This window comes from Salmo trutta, chromosome 12, assembly GCF_901001165.1.
Source record: "Salmo trutta chromosome 12, fSalTru1.1, whole genome shotgun sequence".
Classification (NCBI taxonomy): Eukaryota; Metazoa; Chordata; class Actinopteri; order Salmoniformes; family Salmonidae; genus Salmo; species Salmo trutta.
The window spans coordinates 52,552,264-52,566,889 of record NC_042968.1 but is presented as its reverse complement, the minus strand read 5'-3'; the positions used below and the strand labels follow the sequence as shown (position 1 = coordinate 52,566,889).

The 14,626-nt window shown below is 42.0% G+C and overlaps 1 protein-coding gene across 1 annotated transcript; it reads right to left on the bottom strand.

The window, feature by feature from the left end:
* Positions 1-3,513: 3,513 nt before the first annotated feature.
* LOC115203773 (immediate early response gene 5-like protein) lies at positions 3,514-5,831 on the bottom strand. The gene has a single exon (XM_029768748.1). The coding sequence runs from the start codon at positions 5,652-5,654 to the stop codon at positions 4,731-4,733; it is 924 nt and encodes a 307-aa protein (XP_029624608.1). The 5' UTR covers positions 5,655-5,831; the 3' UTR covers positions 3,514-4,730.
* Positions 5,832-14,626: the final 8,795 nt, after the last annotated feature.

The following is a 14,626-nucleotide window of genomic DNA, read 5'->3' as shown; positions in this document are numbered from 1 at the left end:
AGAGACCTGGCAGTGTGGTGCCAGGACAACAAACTCTCCCTCAACGTGAGCAAGACATAGGAGATGATCGTGGACTACAGGAAAAGGATGGCCGAACATGCCCCCATTCACATTAACGGGGCTGTAGTGGAGCGGGTCGAGTTTCAAGTCCTTGGTGTCCACATCACCAACAAACTATCATGTTCCAAACACACCAAGAAAGTTGTGAAGAGGGCACGACAATGCCTTTTTCCCCTCGGGAGGCTGAACGATTTGACATGGGTAACACAGATCTTCAAAAAGTTCTATAGCTGCACCATCAAGAGCATCCTGACCGGTTGCATCACAGCCTTGTATGGCAACTGCTCGGCATCCAACCGCTACAGTGAGTAGGTCGTACACCCCAGTACATCACTGGGGCCAAGCTACCTGCCATCCAGGACCTATATGCTAGGCGGTGTCAGAGGAATGTCCAAAAAATTGTCAAAGACTCCTGTAACCCAAGTCATTGACTGTTCTCTCTGCTACCGTGCGGCAAACGGTACAGGAGCACAAAGTCTAGGTCCAAATGGCTCCTTAACATCTTCTACTCCCAAGAGTGCTGAACAATTAATAAAATGGCCACCCAGACTATTTACATTTGTTTTTACACTACTGCTAATCACTGTATATTATCTATGCATAGTTACTTCACCCCTACCTACATGTACAAATTACCTCGACTAACCTGTAACCCCCGCACATTGACTCAGTACCAGTACCCCCTGTATATAGCCTCATTATTGTTATGTTATTTTATTTTGTTACTTTTTTTTTTTTTACTTTAGTTTATTTAGTAAATATTTTCTTAACTCTGTCTTGAACTGCATTGTTGGTTTGTAAGTAAGCATTTCCCGGTAAGGTCTAAACCTGTTGTATTTGGCGCATGTGACAAATAAAATTTGATTTGATTTTGATACAGCCAGGCTACACCAAGGATATATAGGGCTACAGATAGGAATAACTGGCTGGACCTAAGTTTATAGTTAAATGTAAACATTCAACATTAATTCACTCTTTCTCTTTTTCCAACCTCTGCAGCTAATCTGAATTCTCCATGCAAATTCGTTCTCAATTTTTGCCTCACCACTGTCGGGTTGTGCACAGAAGAGTGGCCCCTGAAATTTGTGCGGCTTGCTGCTGACTAATTAAAGCGAGGAGGCTGAGCAGAGCGGTCGGCATCACCTTATATTCACCCCTACCTATTCAAATGCATGGAGCGACTGCTGTGCTGTGATCATCAATGCCGACGACACCAATAAGGATAGGGAGGGTGGAGGGGTTTTAGACCATGCACTCGGGTAAAGCGGCCTTCTGTCAGGGTAGCGTTAAGCTCAAACAGCTGGTCTGACCAAGTGATCTAATGGCCTGATCATGTAGCCTGCCAAGAGACAAATATTTGTTTACCTCAACTTCATCCCAGCACAGCTGAACACGCTAGCTAGCCATTGTAACATAAATCTTAAATGTTTAATTTGCGTATCCACCATCCTTATCTTTTTGTTGTGGTGTCTTATTGTTCACCTGGCACAAAAATGTTTGTACAAAGTTAACTGGACGAACCTGTGACCCACATCCTTTGCATAGAATTGGCAACCAGAGGGTTAATGGACAAAATCTGTGATCGCACTATTGCCAAAAATACTTATTTAAATATGCCTTCGCTGTGTGTGACATTTGGTGTCTCTATCATAAAGTCCACAATTTGTTCACATAGCTGCTGGAATATGGTCAAAATAACCTCAACATGACCCCTATTAAGGTCTTAAGAGTACTTTATTATCCAAATGATTGTCTATATTATCTGTGGGGTTCATTTAGTGGGTAGATAACATTACAAAGTCATTTTGATACTGTTTGGAACAATTTTACCCTATTTTCTTCCAGAAGGGAATCCGGATGGCAGCCATTTTATTAAAATGGCCGCCCTGGTTGACTGACAGGCTTCCCAGACTGCCTCCAATCTTTAAAATGTTCCTAGTAGTAGTGTACCAAGTTTGATACTTGTACCATAAAATGGAAAATAATTTAATCTCTCAACTGGACTAATGAGGATCCAAATAAACAAAAAATATATAATAAGGCCAGTTGGTGTCATTGTAACGTGAAACCACATTCTCTGACAGCACCAATCTTTAGAATTATTTCTGAGATAGATGCTATTCCTTTGGAATCCACGCGGAGGAGCTCGCTCTACACCACTAAACGAACCCTAATTTGTTACAGTGGGAGAACACTCATTTTAAAGGTTTATTATATACAATTATTTTCCATCATCGCTTTCTGGAGATGAAACCCGTCTATAGCGACCTAATGCTCCAAATAATAAAAAGCACAATCAAATGTCCATTACCCGTTTGTCAAAAATATCTAAATGAACTGTAACCTATAGTCTATAAAAAGCATTGTAGATCTTCCATTATTTGTCGTAGTGTCGTCAAATCATGCTAAATAATAGTCTAATCTAAGAAAACCGACGCGCAGTTAGTTAAGCTTTCTATTTACGACCTACCTATACCAAATTAATATGCCCAAAGGCTAATGGCAAACAGTGCCAGCAACGGAGATTTGAAAGAGTAGGTTAGGCTAAACCATAGCTGCGTTGACGTGTTGGACGTACTGCGGTATGTTACATTGAAAGGAGTCGAGAGGTTTCGGGTTGGAATAAAAACGAGGGAGACAGGAGGAGGGGTGGGAAGCGGGGTGGATGACTGTTGGGGGAGGGGTGGCGAGGGGGAGGGGTGGCGAGGGGGGAGAAGCAGCGGAGCCGAGGTCAGCCCGAGGTGCTGCTACAAAGGCTTTCTAATACCTTCATTCATTGATTTCGAAGAACACCACCAAGTGGCATATAGCAGAGATAACACGACTGCAAGTTTGGGGGAAATGTCGGGCAAAAAAATGTGCACGCGCACAGCAGAGTCCCAGTCAGCTTGAGCGTGCACTAACTAACCAAGCACAGACAGTCAGTCCTATGTGAGTTTGGGACTAGAAATTAGCCACTGCCTTTTCTCAAGTAAACCAGTTTAAAAAAACAATCTCTATTAAATATTCTTCATTGTTCTTACAGCATTGCACTCCGCATGGTTGTAACAACCAAGTTGTAACGTTGTAACAACTCATAGCAGGCTACTTTTTTAAAAGTTTTTTTTAAACATTTAAACATGGATGCCCCATCAATAACAGTAATGCTGTAAATATTAGTCCAAAAGGGTCTAGTTACACAAAAGTGTTGGCTATACTATGAGTTTCTTGGAATTCAATGTAGTATCCCTAAAAATATATATTTCATGGATATCTTTGTGTTGATAACCAGGTCTTCCTGGTCTACAATGATGTGAGAAGATAATGTGGTGTAGGCCTATGCAACATATCACTGAATGAAGGGTCCATTCTTCTTTTGTAACACTGGTTACCAAATAGACCTACCTCTCTCCCTTATTGGAAATAACATTTGACCAGCATGTGCCATTCAAACAATAAATCAAGGAGAGTTGATTGTTTTCAATTGTTTATTAAGATTATAAATTTAAGAAAGATTTTCTTAAACAGTTTTACCCGGTGATATACAATTTAATATGCACAAAAATACAAGAATACAAACAAAATATGAAGAGGACGTCTGGAAACATCTTTCAGTACACATAGTGCTTATAATGTGTGGATGTATGGCTAAATCAGGAGCTTGCCTTTTTAGAACAAAAGGTCATAAGATTTAAGAAAACAAAACAAAAACTCACAAAACCAAGACATGTTGGCATCATGAATTACTGTGAAGGCTTGATCAATAACTTTTTGTTATAGGTTAAGTGGGAGGGGGGCGCTCAACAAACAAAACTGTCAAAAACTACCTGGATTTATTAGATTATACATGCACTCTGGGAATTGGAGTAGCCTAATTAATGGTTGTGATCAGAGGTGAGGTGGGAACTTGGGTACAACTAGCAGATCAATGGAGACACAGCAAGCTGGTTCAGAGTTAATGCACCCAGGAGTTTGATAGGGAAATGTAAGTCTGAACCATTGCGCCTTCACCTGTCAATTTATATGTGGTCAGAATGTACCACATAGTTCCCATGTAACATAGCCTACCACTGATGTGCTTAGAATAAGAGTTTCTATACACAAGGTTTAAATATCAACCCAGAGATACATGATAACCAAGTACAACACAACCGTGCTTGTGTAATAGCCTGTTACAGCTTTGTATTAGTTATTTGCCGAATGAAACCGCGACGCACAACAAAAGCATTTTGCAAAGCCATCCATGGCCACACTTTTCCAGTTAGGTTGGAGCTGGGGCTACATTATATGATTGCTATTCAGTCACAATACTTGTGTAGTGTCTTTAAACGAGACATTGTGTTCAAAACTGTTCTGAAGTGATCAACAACATAACCCGCGACCTAGACATTCAACCACTTTCAATGTTAGCAACAATAGCTACCAGTAGTATGCGTTGGGTTTAAGGCAACGAAATCAACTTCGTTAGATAAAATTCACAACTAGTATGTAAAATGTGTTATGTAGACATTTTCGGTTTAAAATTAAAGCTTGCCCATCACATGCGGCAACAACCTTTCTCTCCCTCCCTGTGAAAACGAAAGTCAACAAACGGTTCAATTTTTAAATACCCTTTCCTGCAAAAAATAAATCCGATTTGATTTATACTTTGTACAATTTCATAAAGTGTTTCATTCTAGTTTACCATTGAGTCAAAAAGCTACTATAGCTCTAGTCCATGCCCCAAGACTCGATAGGGCTTGTTTGCTACAGAACTGTCCGTTCAAGGCTAAGGCTTGCTCTAAGTCCGCCTGTCGGCTCACCAGCCCCGAAAACCCCGAACCGAAGATCGAGATCAGATTGGAAATGTTCGAAGTGTCCAAGTGTTCCGAATTTGCATAGGAACAATCCTCAAATTTCGCTCTTTTACACGGCGTAAAATCCGGTACCTCCTCAATATCGGATATATAATATTCAAAGTCAACCTTGCGTTTCTTGCCTGAGTACTGTGCGCCCTGGCAGCACTGTTGGAGAGACGCGCAGCAGTCCTGGTGAAGGTACCCATTCTCCACAGTAGTCACTACGTGCGTGTCCAAATCGAGCACCGTCGTTTTGTTGCAGTGTAAGTTGTTCACCGGGGAAAACTCGCAATTCGATACAGGGTAAGCCTCCGCACAACAGCTCTGGTAAAACGAGGGCTCTGTCTCCTTGCAGACCTCGTCGCTTTGGAGAGAGAGAGGCGCGGAGCAGGCGGAGGGGGTTTGCATATGCGCTGACTGCACTGCTACTAGTTGGCTCACTGGCAGCAGAGCGCAGCACAGACTCGCCGGCTCGCTCACCCCACCGTTGCCGCAGCAGTCCCCCCTCTGCTCCTCACAATCCTCGGCCAAATCCAGCGGGTTTAACTCCTGGATCTCGTTGCAGACGGTCATCACCTCTTCGTACTGCTGCATCCTGTAAACCTCCGCGTACTTCTCGTTCATGTAGACCTGCCTGGCGTTCCTCAACACATAGGACACCAGGAGGTTTTTGTGCAGCTTGATGCCTCCTCTCTGTGTCCTGGAGTTGTGGATCTTCCGTAAGGAAATAGATATTAGACTTTGTGCATCCACTGCACACTCCATCGTGTTGATCATGATGGTGATCTAGTCGTTTCCCGCTCTTCTCTGACGCAAAAAAGCGACTTTCTCTCAGTGGAAGTCACGATATTTCTATTGGGGGCGAAGGCTAAGTCAGCTCTGTGGTGAAACATTGAACACGGCTGTCCGCTTCCCTCTGTAAGCGAGCAAGTAATCATTTGCTAGGCACACATTGCAGGAGTATATATATTTCGAGGAGTCTGCCCACAACCTCTTGCGCCAATAGGGAGCCGCGTTCGCCATTGATTGTCATGCAAACTCCACCCATATGAGATGATCAGGCCCTATCAGACAGAGGCGGTTCTTCTGTGCTATTCAAATTCCAAACTTACTTTACCAAACTGGAACGCTCTCATGAGACTCACTGGGCTAAAGCGCCGGATCAAATAGGACATGCGTGTCTTTGTGACAAGCCTACAACATGGGGGAAACTATTTCTGACTTACAAATATCTGTAATATTGAGGATATTAATCTTCATCAAATTAATTTCTGATCTGAATTCTGTACCAAACAAAAAATAAAGTCTAGGACACTTAAAAATGAGTTTTAGTGTTTAGAATAAGAACATATTGAATATTTGTCTATGCACATGATGATATTAATTTCTTATTTGATTGATTGATTCATTCTTAAACTATCTCTGAACTATTCTGATTACATTTTAATATATATACTTATCAGGTATAAATAAAATGTGTGTACATTTTAAAAGCCAACTGCCCCATAATACATATAAGGGCTGTACACTACAATCAGGAAACAGTAGAAAATATGAACTATTTTCCTATTTAACTATTTTGCTATTGTGACGACCCTCCCACTCTGTCTGCCGTATTCTCTCTCTTGTTCTTGTTTCTTTATTAGGAGGCCGGTGGGCGGAGTTGGAAGGGTCGTCAGATAAATGGGAAACACCTGGGCTCAGGTGTTTCCCAGGATAAATGGACCTCTTCCCCATTCATTGAGGAGACTCTCTCCACACAGACACCTTGTTGATTTTGGTTGTGTAGTTTTGTGGTTTTTTTGGTTATTTGCTTTAGCACCTTTCAACACTCTGCATTATTACATTCAAGTATGCAACACACTCACTTACACTACTGATTACTGATTACACATGCCATTGTTACCTTCTTAGTTGCTTTATTTAATAAATATATATTTTTGATACACCTTGTCTCCATGTTGTCTCCCTTTTGTTGCGAACCCTGAGCCGGTTCGTAACACTATAAAAACAAGAAATTACATTGACAAATAGACAAACAAATAAAGTATAATTTTGTCGTTGTGCCATGTCATTATTTACTTATTGTATTCTATCCATTAGGTTATGTTAATCACACATTGGTCTCACAATAGCTTCCAGAAATCCATTTCCACTGGTCAATGTGAGAATTAGGATCCCCATTAGCTGTTGCAAAAGCAGCAACTACTCTTCCTGGGGTCCATACAAACCAAAAAACATGACATAATACAGAACAATAATAGACAAAAACAGCTCAAGGACAGAATTACATACATTTAAAGGGTTACTCTAGTCTCCACCTAATTTAACACCTGATTTACTTAACAAAAGGCATAGGTGGTCCAGGTATGTCATGACATAGCACAAGTGGAGGGGCGGGGCTCTTTTGATCTATGTTGCTCCTCTATTGATCCTCAAGCAAAGGGAGAGGCCGATGACATCACGGATTCCCATCAGACCAACCCCTTGAAGTTTGTAGTTGTCAAAAAAAACTATTTTGCTCAAAAAAATGTTTGTTTACGCTTTAGTGTGTGTACTTTGATATATTTACATTTGGGATATTCCCTTTTTATAGTAAAAAATATATATTTTTGAAGGACATCTTTAAAATAAGAATCTCGAAAAACTGCTCCTGTACAGACAAAATACTGAGAAAAAAGAGAGACCTATACTATTGGCCTACATTCAGTCACATCTATCAATTTAATGCTTTCTTACATATCAGTTGACATATACTGTACATACAAGTTATTTGTATGTAGTGCATGTGTTATAACATGCATGTGATGTAGTGCACGTCTATCCAATGTAGTGTCTGTCTGATTGTCAAACCACAAAGCTATTTATCTATTGCATCCCATTCATAGTAAACATATTTCTGTTTAATATTGTAAATCAATTCAAAATGATCCACCTGATTCACACCTCAGAACCCTACTCTCTCTCTCTAAATTCAATTGTCAATTTAAGGGGCTTTATTGGCATAGGAAAAATATGTTTACATTGCCAAAGCAAGTGAAATACATAACAAACAAAAGTGGAAAAAAAAACAATTTAAAAAATGCACAGTAAACATTACACTCACAGAAATTCCAAAAGAATGAATAAAACATTTCAAATGTCATATTATGTCTATATACAGTGTTGTAACGATGTGCAAATAGTTAAGGGAAAATAAATAAATATACTGCTCAAAAAAATAAAGGGAACACTTAAACAACACATTCTAGATCTGAATGAAAGAAATAATCTTATTAAATACTTTTTTCTTTACATAGTTGAATGTGCTGACAACGAAATCACACTAAAATAATCAATGGAAATCCAATTTATCAACCCATGGAGGTCTGGATTTGGAGTCACACTCAAAATTAAAGTGGAAAACCACACTACAGGCTGATCCAACTTTGATGTAATGTCCTTAAAACAAGTCAAAATGAGGCTCAGTAGTGTGTGTGGCCTCCACGTGCCTGTATGAGCTCCCTACAACGCCTGGGCATGCTCCTGATGAGGTGGCGGATGGTCTCCTGGGGGATCTCCTCCCAGACCTGGACTAAAGCATCTGCCAACTCCTGGACAGTCTGTGGTGCAACGTGGCTTTGGTGGATGGAGCGAGACATGATGTCCCAGATGTGCTCAATTGGATTCAGGTCTGGGGAACGGGCGGGCCAGTCCATAGCATCAATGCCTTCCTCTTGCAGGAACTGCTGACACACTCCAGCCACATGAGGTCTAGCATTGTCTTGCATTAGGAGGTACCCAGGGCCAACCGCACCAGCATATGGTCTCACAAGGGGTCTGAGGATCTCATCTCGGTACCTAATGGCAGTCAGGCTACCTCTGGCGAGCACATGGAGGGCTGTGCGGCCCCCCAAAGAAATGCCACCCCACACCATGACTGACCCACCGCCAAACCGGTCATGCTGGAGGATGTTGCAGGCAGCAGAACGTTCTCCACGGCGTCTCCAGACTCTGTCACGTCTGTCACGTACTCAGTGTGAACCTGCTTTCATCTGTGAAGAGCACCGGGCGCCAGTGGCGAATTTGCCAATCTTGGTCTTCTCTGGCAAATGTCAAACCTCCTGCACGGTGTTGGGCTGTAAGCACAACCCCCACCTGTGGACGTCGGGCCCTCATACCACCCTCATGGAGTCTGTTTCTGACCGTTTGAGCAGACACATGCACATTTGTGGCCTGCTGGAGGTCATTTTGCAGGGCTCTGGCAGTGCTTCTCCTGCTCCTCCTTGCACAAAGGTGGAGGTAGCGGTCCTGCTGCTGGGTTGTTGCCCTCCTACGGCCTCCTCCACGTCTCCTGATGTACTGGCCTGTCTCCTGGTAGCGCCTCCATGCTCTGGACACTATGCTGATAGACACAGGAAACCTTCTTGCCACAGCTCGCATTGATGTGCCATCCTGGATGAGCTGCACTACCTGAGCCACTTGTGTAGGTTGTAGACTCCGTCTCATGCTACCCCTAGAGTGAAAGCACCACCAGCATTCAAAAGTGACCAAAACATCAGCCAGGAAGCATAGGAACTGAGAAGTGGTCTGTGGTCCCGACCTGCAGAACCACTCCTTTATTGGGGGTGTCTTGCTAATTGCCTATAATTTCCCCCTGTTGTCTATTCCATTTGCACAACAGCATGTGAAATTTATTGTCAATCAGTGTTGCTTCCTAAGTGGACAGTTTGATTTCACAGAAGAGTGATTGACTTGGAGTTACATTGTGTTGTTTAAGTGTTCCCTTTATTTTTTTGAGCATTGTATATGGGTTGTATTTACAATGGTGTTTGTTCTTCACTGCTTGCCCTTTTGTGGCAACAAGAATGATTGCACCCTGTGGTATTTCGCCCAATAGATATGAGTTTTTCAAAATTGGATTTGTTTTTCAAATTCTTTGTGGTTCTGTGTAATCTGGGGGAAATATGTGTCTCTAATATGGTTATACATTTGGCAGGAGGTCAGGAAGTGCAGCTCAGTTCCCACCTCATTTTATGGGCAGTGTGCACATAGGCTCTCTCTCTCTCAAGAGAAGACAGGCTGTCTGTCTACGGCGGCCTTTCTCAAAAGCAAGGCTATCCTACTGCGTCTGTACATAGTCAAGGCTTTCCTTAATTTAGGGTATTCTGCCACTGTGTACCAAAGGGCCAAATAGCATTGTAGTTTGCTCAGTTTTTTTGTGAATTCTTTCCAATGTGTCAAGTAATTATCTTTTTGTTTTCTCATGATTTGGTTGGGTCTAATTGTGATGCTGTTGCTGTCCTCGGGCTCTATGGGGTCTGTGTTTGTGAACAGAGCCCCAGGACCAGCTTGCTTAGGGGACTTTTCTCTAGGTTAATCTCTCTATCGGTGATGGCTTTGGTATGGTAGGTTTGGGAATCGCTTCCTTTTAGGTGGTTGAATAATTATAACAGTTCTTTTCTGGATTTGGATAATTAGCGGGTATCAGCCTAATTCTGCTCTGCATGCATTATTTGGTGTGTTATGCTGTACATGGAGGATATTTTAGCAAAATTCTGCATGCAGTCTCTCTTTCTCTTTCTCTCGCACACACACCTCACCAAGCTACCTCCATCCCCTCCCTTTCTTCTCCACTCTCCCTCCCGCCCTCCCCACCTCAGCTTGGAAGTGGTGTGGAAGGGAGTGATGGGAGAATCATGCAGATATAGAAGATCTAAGGCAGCACGGCTATTGCAGCGCTGTCTCAGATGTTCTGCCTTCTCGGCTCTCAGAAAAAGAGAGAAGCGCCGCTGCATCTTAACAATGCCTGGGAAGCTAGGCCGCTTCTTTTCTCTTCTCTTAGCTATGTATTGAGAGCAGTGGAGGCTCCTCAGAGGAGGACCATCCTCCTCAGTGAATTTCATAACTTTTTCAATGTTTTACATTTTTTAAATCATTTTTCGATGAAACTATACTAAATATATTTACATAACCAAATAATAAATTAAAACACACTGCTTTGCAATGAAGGTCTACAGTAGCCTCAACAGCACTCTGTAGGGTAGCACCATGGTGTAGCCGGAGGACAGCTAGCTTCCGTCCTCCTCTTGGTACATTGACTTCAATCCAAAACCTAGGAGGCTTCTTGGTTCTCACCCCGATCCATTGACTTACACAGTAATTATGAGAACTTCCGGAGGACGTCCTCCGTCCTATCAGAGCTCTTGCAGCATGAACTGACATTTTGTTCACCCATTCAAAGGATCAGATAATGAATCTAGTACTGAAAGCATAAGCGACAGCTGGCTAGCACTGCAGTGCATACAATGTGGTAAATAATTGACTCAAAGAGAGAGAAAGACAATTGATGAACATTTTTTAACAAATTCATTTCTTCAAAAATGAAGGAGAACCGAGAGAGCGATTTCGTAAAATCTTTTCACTTTCAGTTTCACTTACTTAGCTAGCAAATGCAGCTGTCTTGTTTAGCCTACTCAAACATCCTGCTCAAACAGAGGGATGCTATGTTAGCTATAGTTAGTTAACGCACTTTTGCACATCGCACTGTAACGTACAATTTACCTTATTTTAGCTCCCAAAAAAACGTAATACTTCCAGGTCAACTGTTATATGAATACCATTGTAAAGCACAATTTCTCCCCTTTCCAGCAAAATCAATGACGAGACCTTGATGATGCCCCTCTCTGCATGATTCAAGAAGGCAATGAGCTCCGTCGGGTCTTTTTAAAAATGGCGGGTGGGGAAGCGAAACCTACTGCGTGATAGGTAAAGGGGGAGATGAGCCATTTGGGGAAACAACTTTTTTCACCCGATCTGTCCAACTTATCACCTCTAAAATGTAAATAAAACACTATAAAGAGTTTATATAATGTGTCATTACATACCTATTTGAAAGTTTGTGTCGAATTTGAATCAGGTTTTTAGGGCGGCCCTAAAGTTATCTTCAGAAGTAAACAGCGGCTGTTGTAGCTTTTGAGAGTCATGATGGCTTGCAGTGATGACGCAAAAAAAGGAATGCATTCAGTTGTATATTTGACTAGGTATCCCCCCTCACCCTGGCCCTTTCTTGTTTTTAATCTGCGAGAGAAGCGCTACACCTGGTGGAGAGAGGCTATACGACACAGAATGAGTTGCTTTATGCGTGCTGCATGTTACGTCATGACACGTCACAATTTAACGTACAGCGTTGTTTTTTCAACTTTTCTCCAATACTATCGGGCCATTACCATGTCAATCAACCCTTGAATAGAAACGTAGTTCACACCCCAGATTTTGATGCCAACACAGTTGCTACAGTCCCATTAGTTTTTGTTGCAGTCTCGTTTGAATGCCGCGGTTGTGTAAATTTGTACATAATGGGGTTAGTCAACAGTAGCTGGCTATGACTATCCAGCACAACACTGGAACTCTTCCAAGTCAAGGTAAGCTTTTTCGATTGTAGCGGGTTTACTAACACCTTAGTTCTATTAGCTATGTCGACTAGGATTTTACTTTAACTAATATTGTGACAACGATGTTGGCTGTGTGTAGCGGTTATGACATGGTTTGGCTTGGAAAAGTTTTTTCACCTGGTCACATACAGCTGATGTGTTGTGCATTGTAATCCACAAATGAAGGGAAAAGGTGACAGGAGTAGAGTGCATTGAGGCGAGAAGGAATACAAAGTGGCTACTATGAAAGTGAACTGTGTTTATGCGTGATCAGGGGTGTATTCATTCTGATGATTCTGTTGAAAAACATTTCTTAAATGGAAGAAAATGAAACAGGGATAGAAATACCTGAATTTGTCCAATAGAAACGCTCGCTGCAACTGTTGGACTAATGATTGCACTCTAGATAAGCTAGATGCAGGCAAGAGTGTGCAAGGTGGTATTGAATGTGTCACTGTCTGTCCATGTGTCACTCACTGTCTCTCATCTCAAATGTTTCTCTTGACCTACGTTGTAAACATTCACTCATAGGCTAGGTTGAGTATCATGTAGTAGCCTAAACCTATCGATTTTACATTGAACTGGGTGAATGGAATATGAATGACTCATCCAACAGGCTGTAATATAAATAAGGCCATGCTCATGAAAAAATAATCGTCCTCCCTCATCATAAACGGCACTGACCGCCACTGATTGAGAGAGGGGAGGGAGGGAAGAAATCAATAACCACATGTGTAACTAAGACAGACTACCAAACTGGAATGGTGACCACATTGAGATGGTGTGTGATGGTGTGTGTGAGAGTGTGTATTTATTGGGGGAAAGAGAGAGAGTGTGTTTATGTGGGGATGGAAAGTGTGTGAAATAACAAGAGTGTGTGCAGGGCCGGTTCCAGGCATAAGCGACATAAGCGCTTTTTAATTTTTTGGGGAACTTAGTCGGGGTCTCAACTTAACACTGAAGGTAAGAATAGTAGGATACACCAGGTGTCATTTTGAAATTTTGTTATGCATCAGCAGTTTCTTTTTTTCAGCTATCTAAACTGATAGTAAACATGTCCGAATACCGACCGGGCATGCATAATTCGTTCCAGTCATTGGCAGCAGAGAACTGGAAGGAAAGGTGGCCAAAGTAAGTGTTGGCTTTGGGAATGACCAGTGCAATATACCTGCTGGAGCGCGTGCTACGGGTGGGTGTTGCTATGGTGACCAGTGAGCTGAGATAAGGCGGGGCTTCTCTGGGAGGCGGGACAGGGAGACTAGTCTGGATCAATGGAAAGATGAACGGAGAAAAGTACAGAGATGAACACCTTGATGAAAACCTGCTCCAGAGCGCTCAGGACCTCAGACGTGGGTGAAGGTTCACCTTCCAACAGGACAACGACCCTAAGCACACAGTGAAGACAACGCAGGAGTGGCTTCGGGACAAGTCTCTGAATGTCATTGAGTGGCCAAGCCAGAGCCCGGACTTGAACCCGGTCAAACATCTCTGGAGAGACCTGAAAATAGCTGTACAGCAATGCTCCCCATCCAACCTGACAGAGCTTGAGCGGATCTGATGAGAAGAATGGGAGAAACTCCCCAAATACAGGTTTGCCAAGCTTGTAGCGTCATACCCAAGAATACTCAAGGCTGTAATCGTTGCCAAAGGTGCTTCAACAAAGTACTGAGTAAAGGGTCTGAATACTTATGTAAATGTGATATTATATTTTCTTCTTTTTAATACATTTGCAAACATTTCTAAAATCCGATTTTTGCTTTGTCATTCTAGGCTATTGTGTGTAGATTGATGAGGAAAATAAACAATTTAATATATGTTTTAGAATAAGGCTGTAACGTAACAAAATGTGGAAAAAGTCAAGAGGTCTGAATACTTTCCAAATGCACTGTGTTTCTCCCATGGGCAAAGAAATTCAAAAGGGGTGATCCGAATGTGCAAATTGTCCAAACAGATCCTCAAGGTAGATGGATGATTTTAAATATGTTATTGGACCATAAACACATATGGCTCATTAACCTATACGGCCCAAATAATGATGATCGACGGTTCTTTGAAAATATATACAGTATAATAATTGATCAACCCTACAAGCAATATAAGACTATCATTATGGTGGGAGATTATAAAATGGTTTTAAATACCTTTATGGGTCTCACACTACAAATGATCACCCTCAAGCAGTTAAGGAAATCACAAATGTCATGGATATATTGGAACTAGTTGATATATGGAGGCTTAAATATCCTGACCTAGTGAGATATAGAGTGGGGAGAACAAGTATTTAATACACTGCCGATTTTGCAGGTTTTCTTACTTACAAAGCATGTAGAGGTCTGT

Excerpts from the sequence above, each read along its gene's own strand:
- LOC115203773 (XM_029768748.1), bottom strand. The coding sequence starts at position 5,654 with ATGATCAACACGATGGAGTGTGCAGTGGATGCACAAAGTCTAATATCT.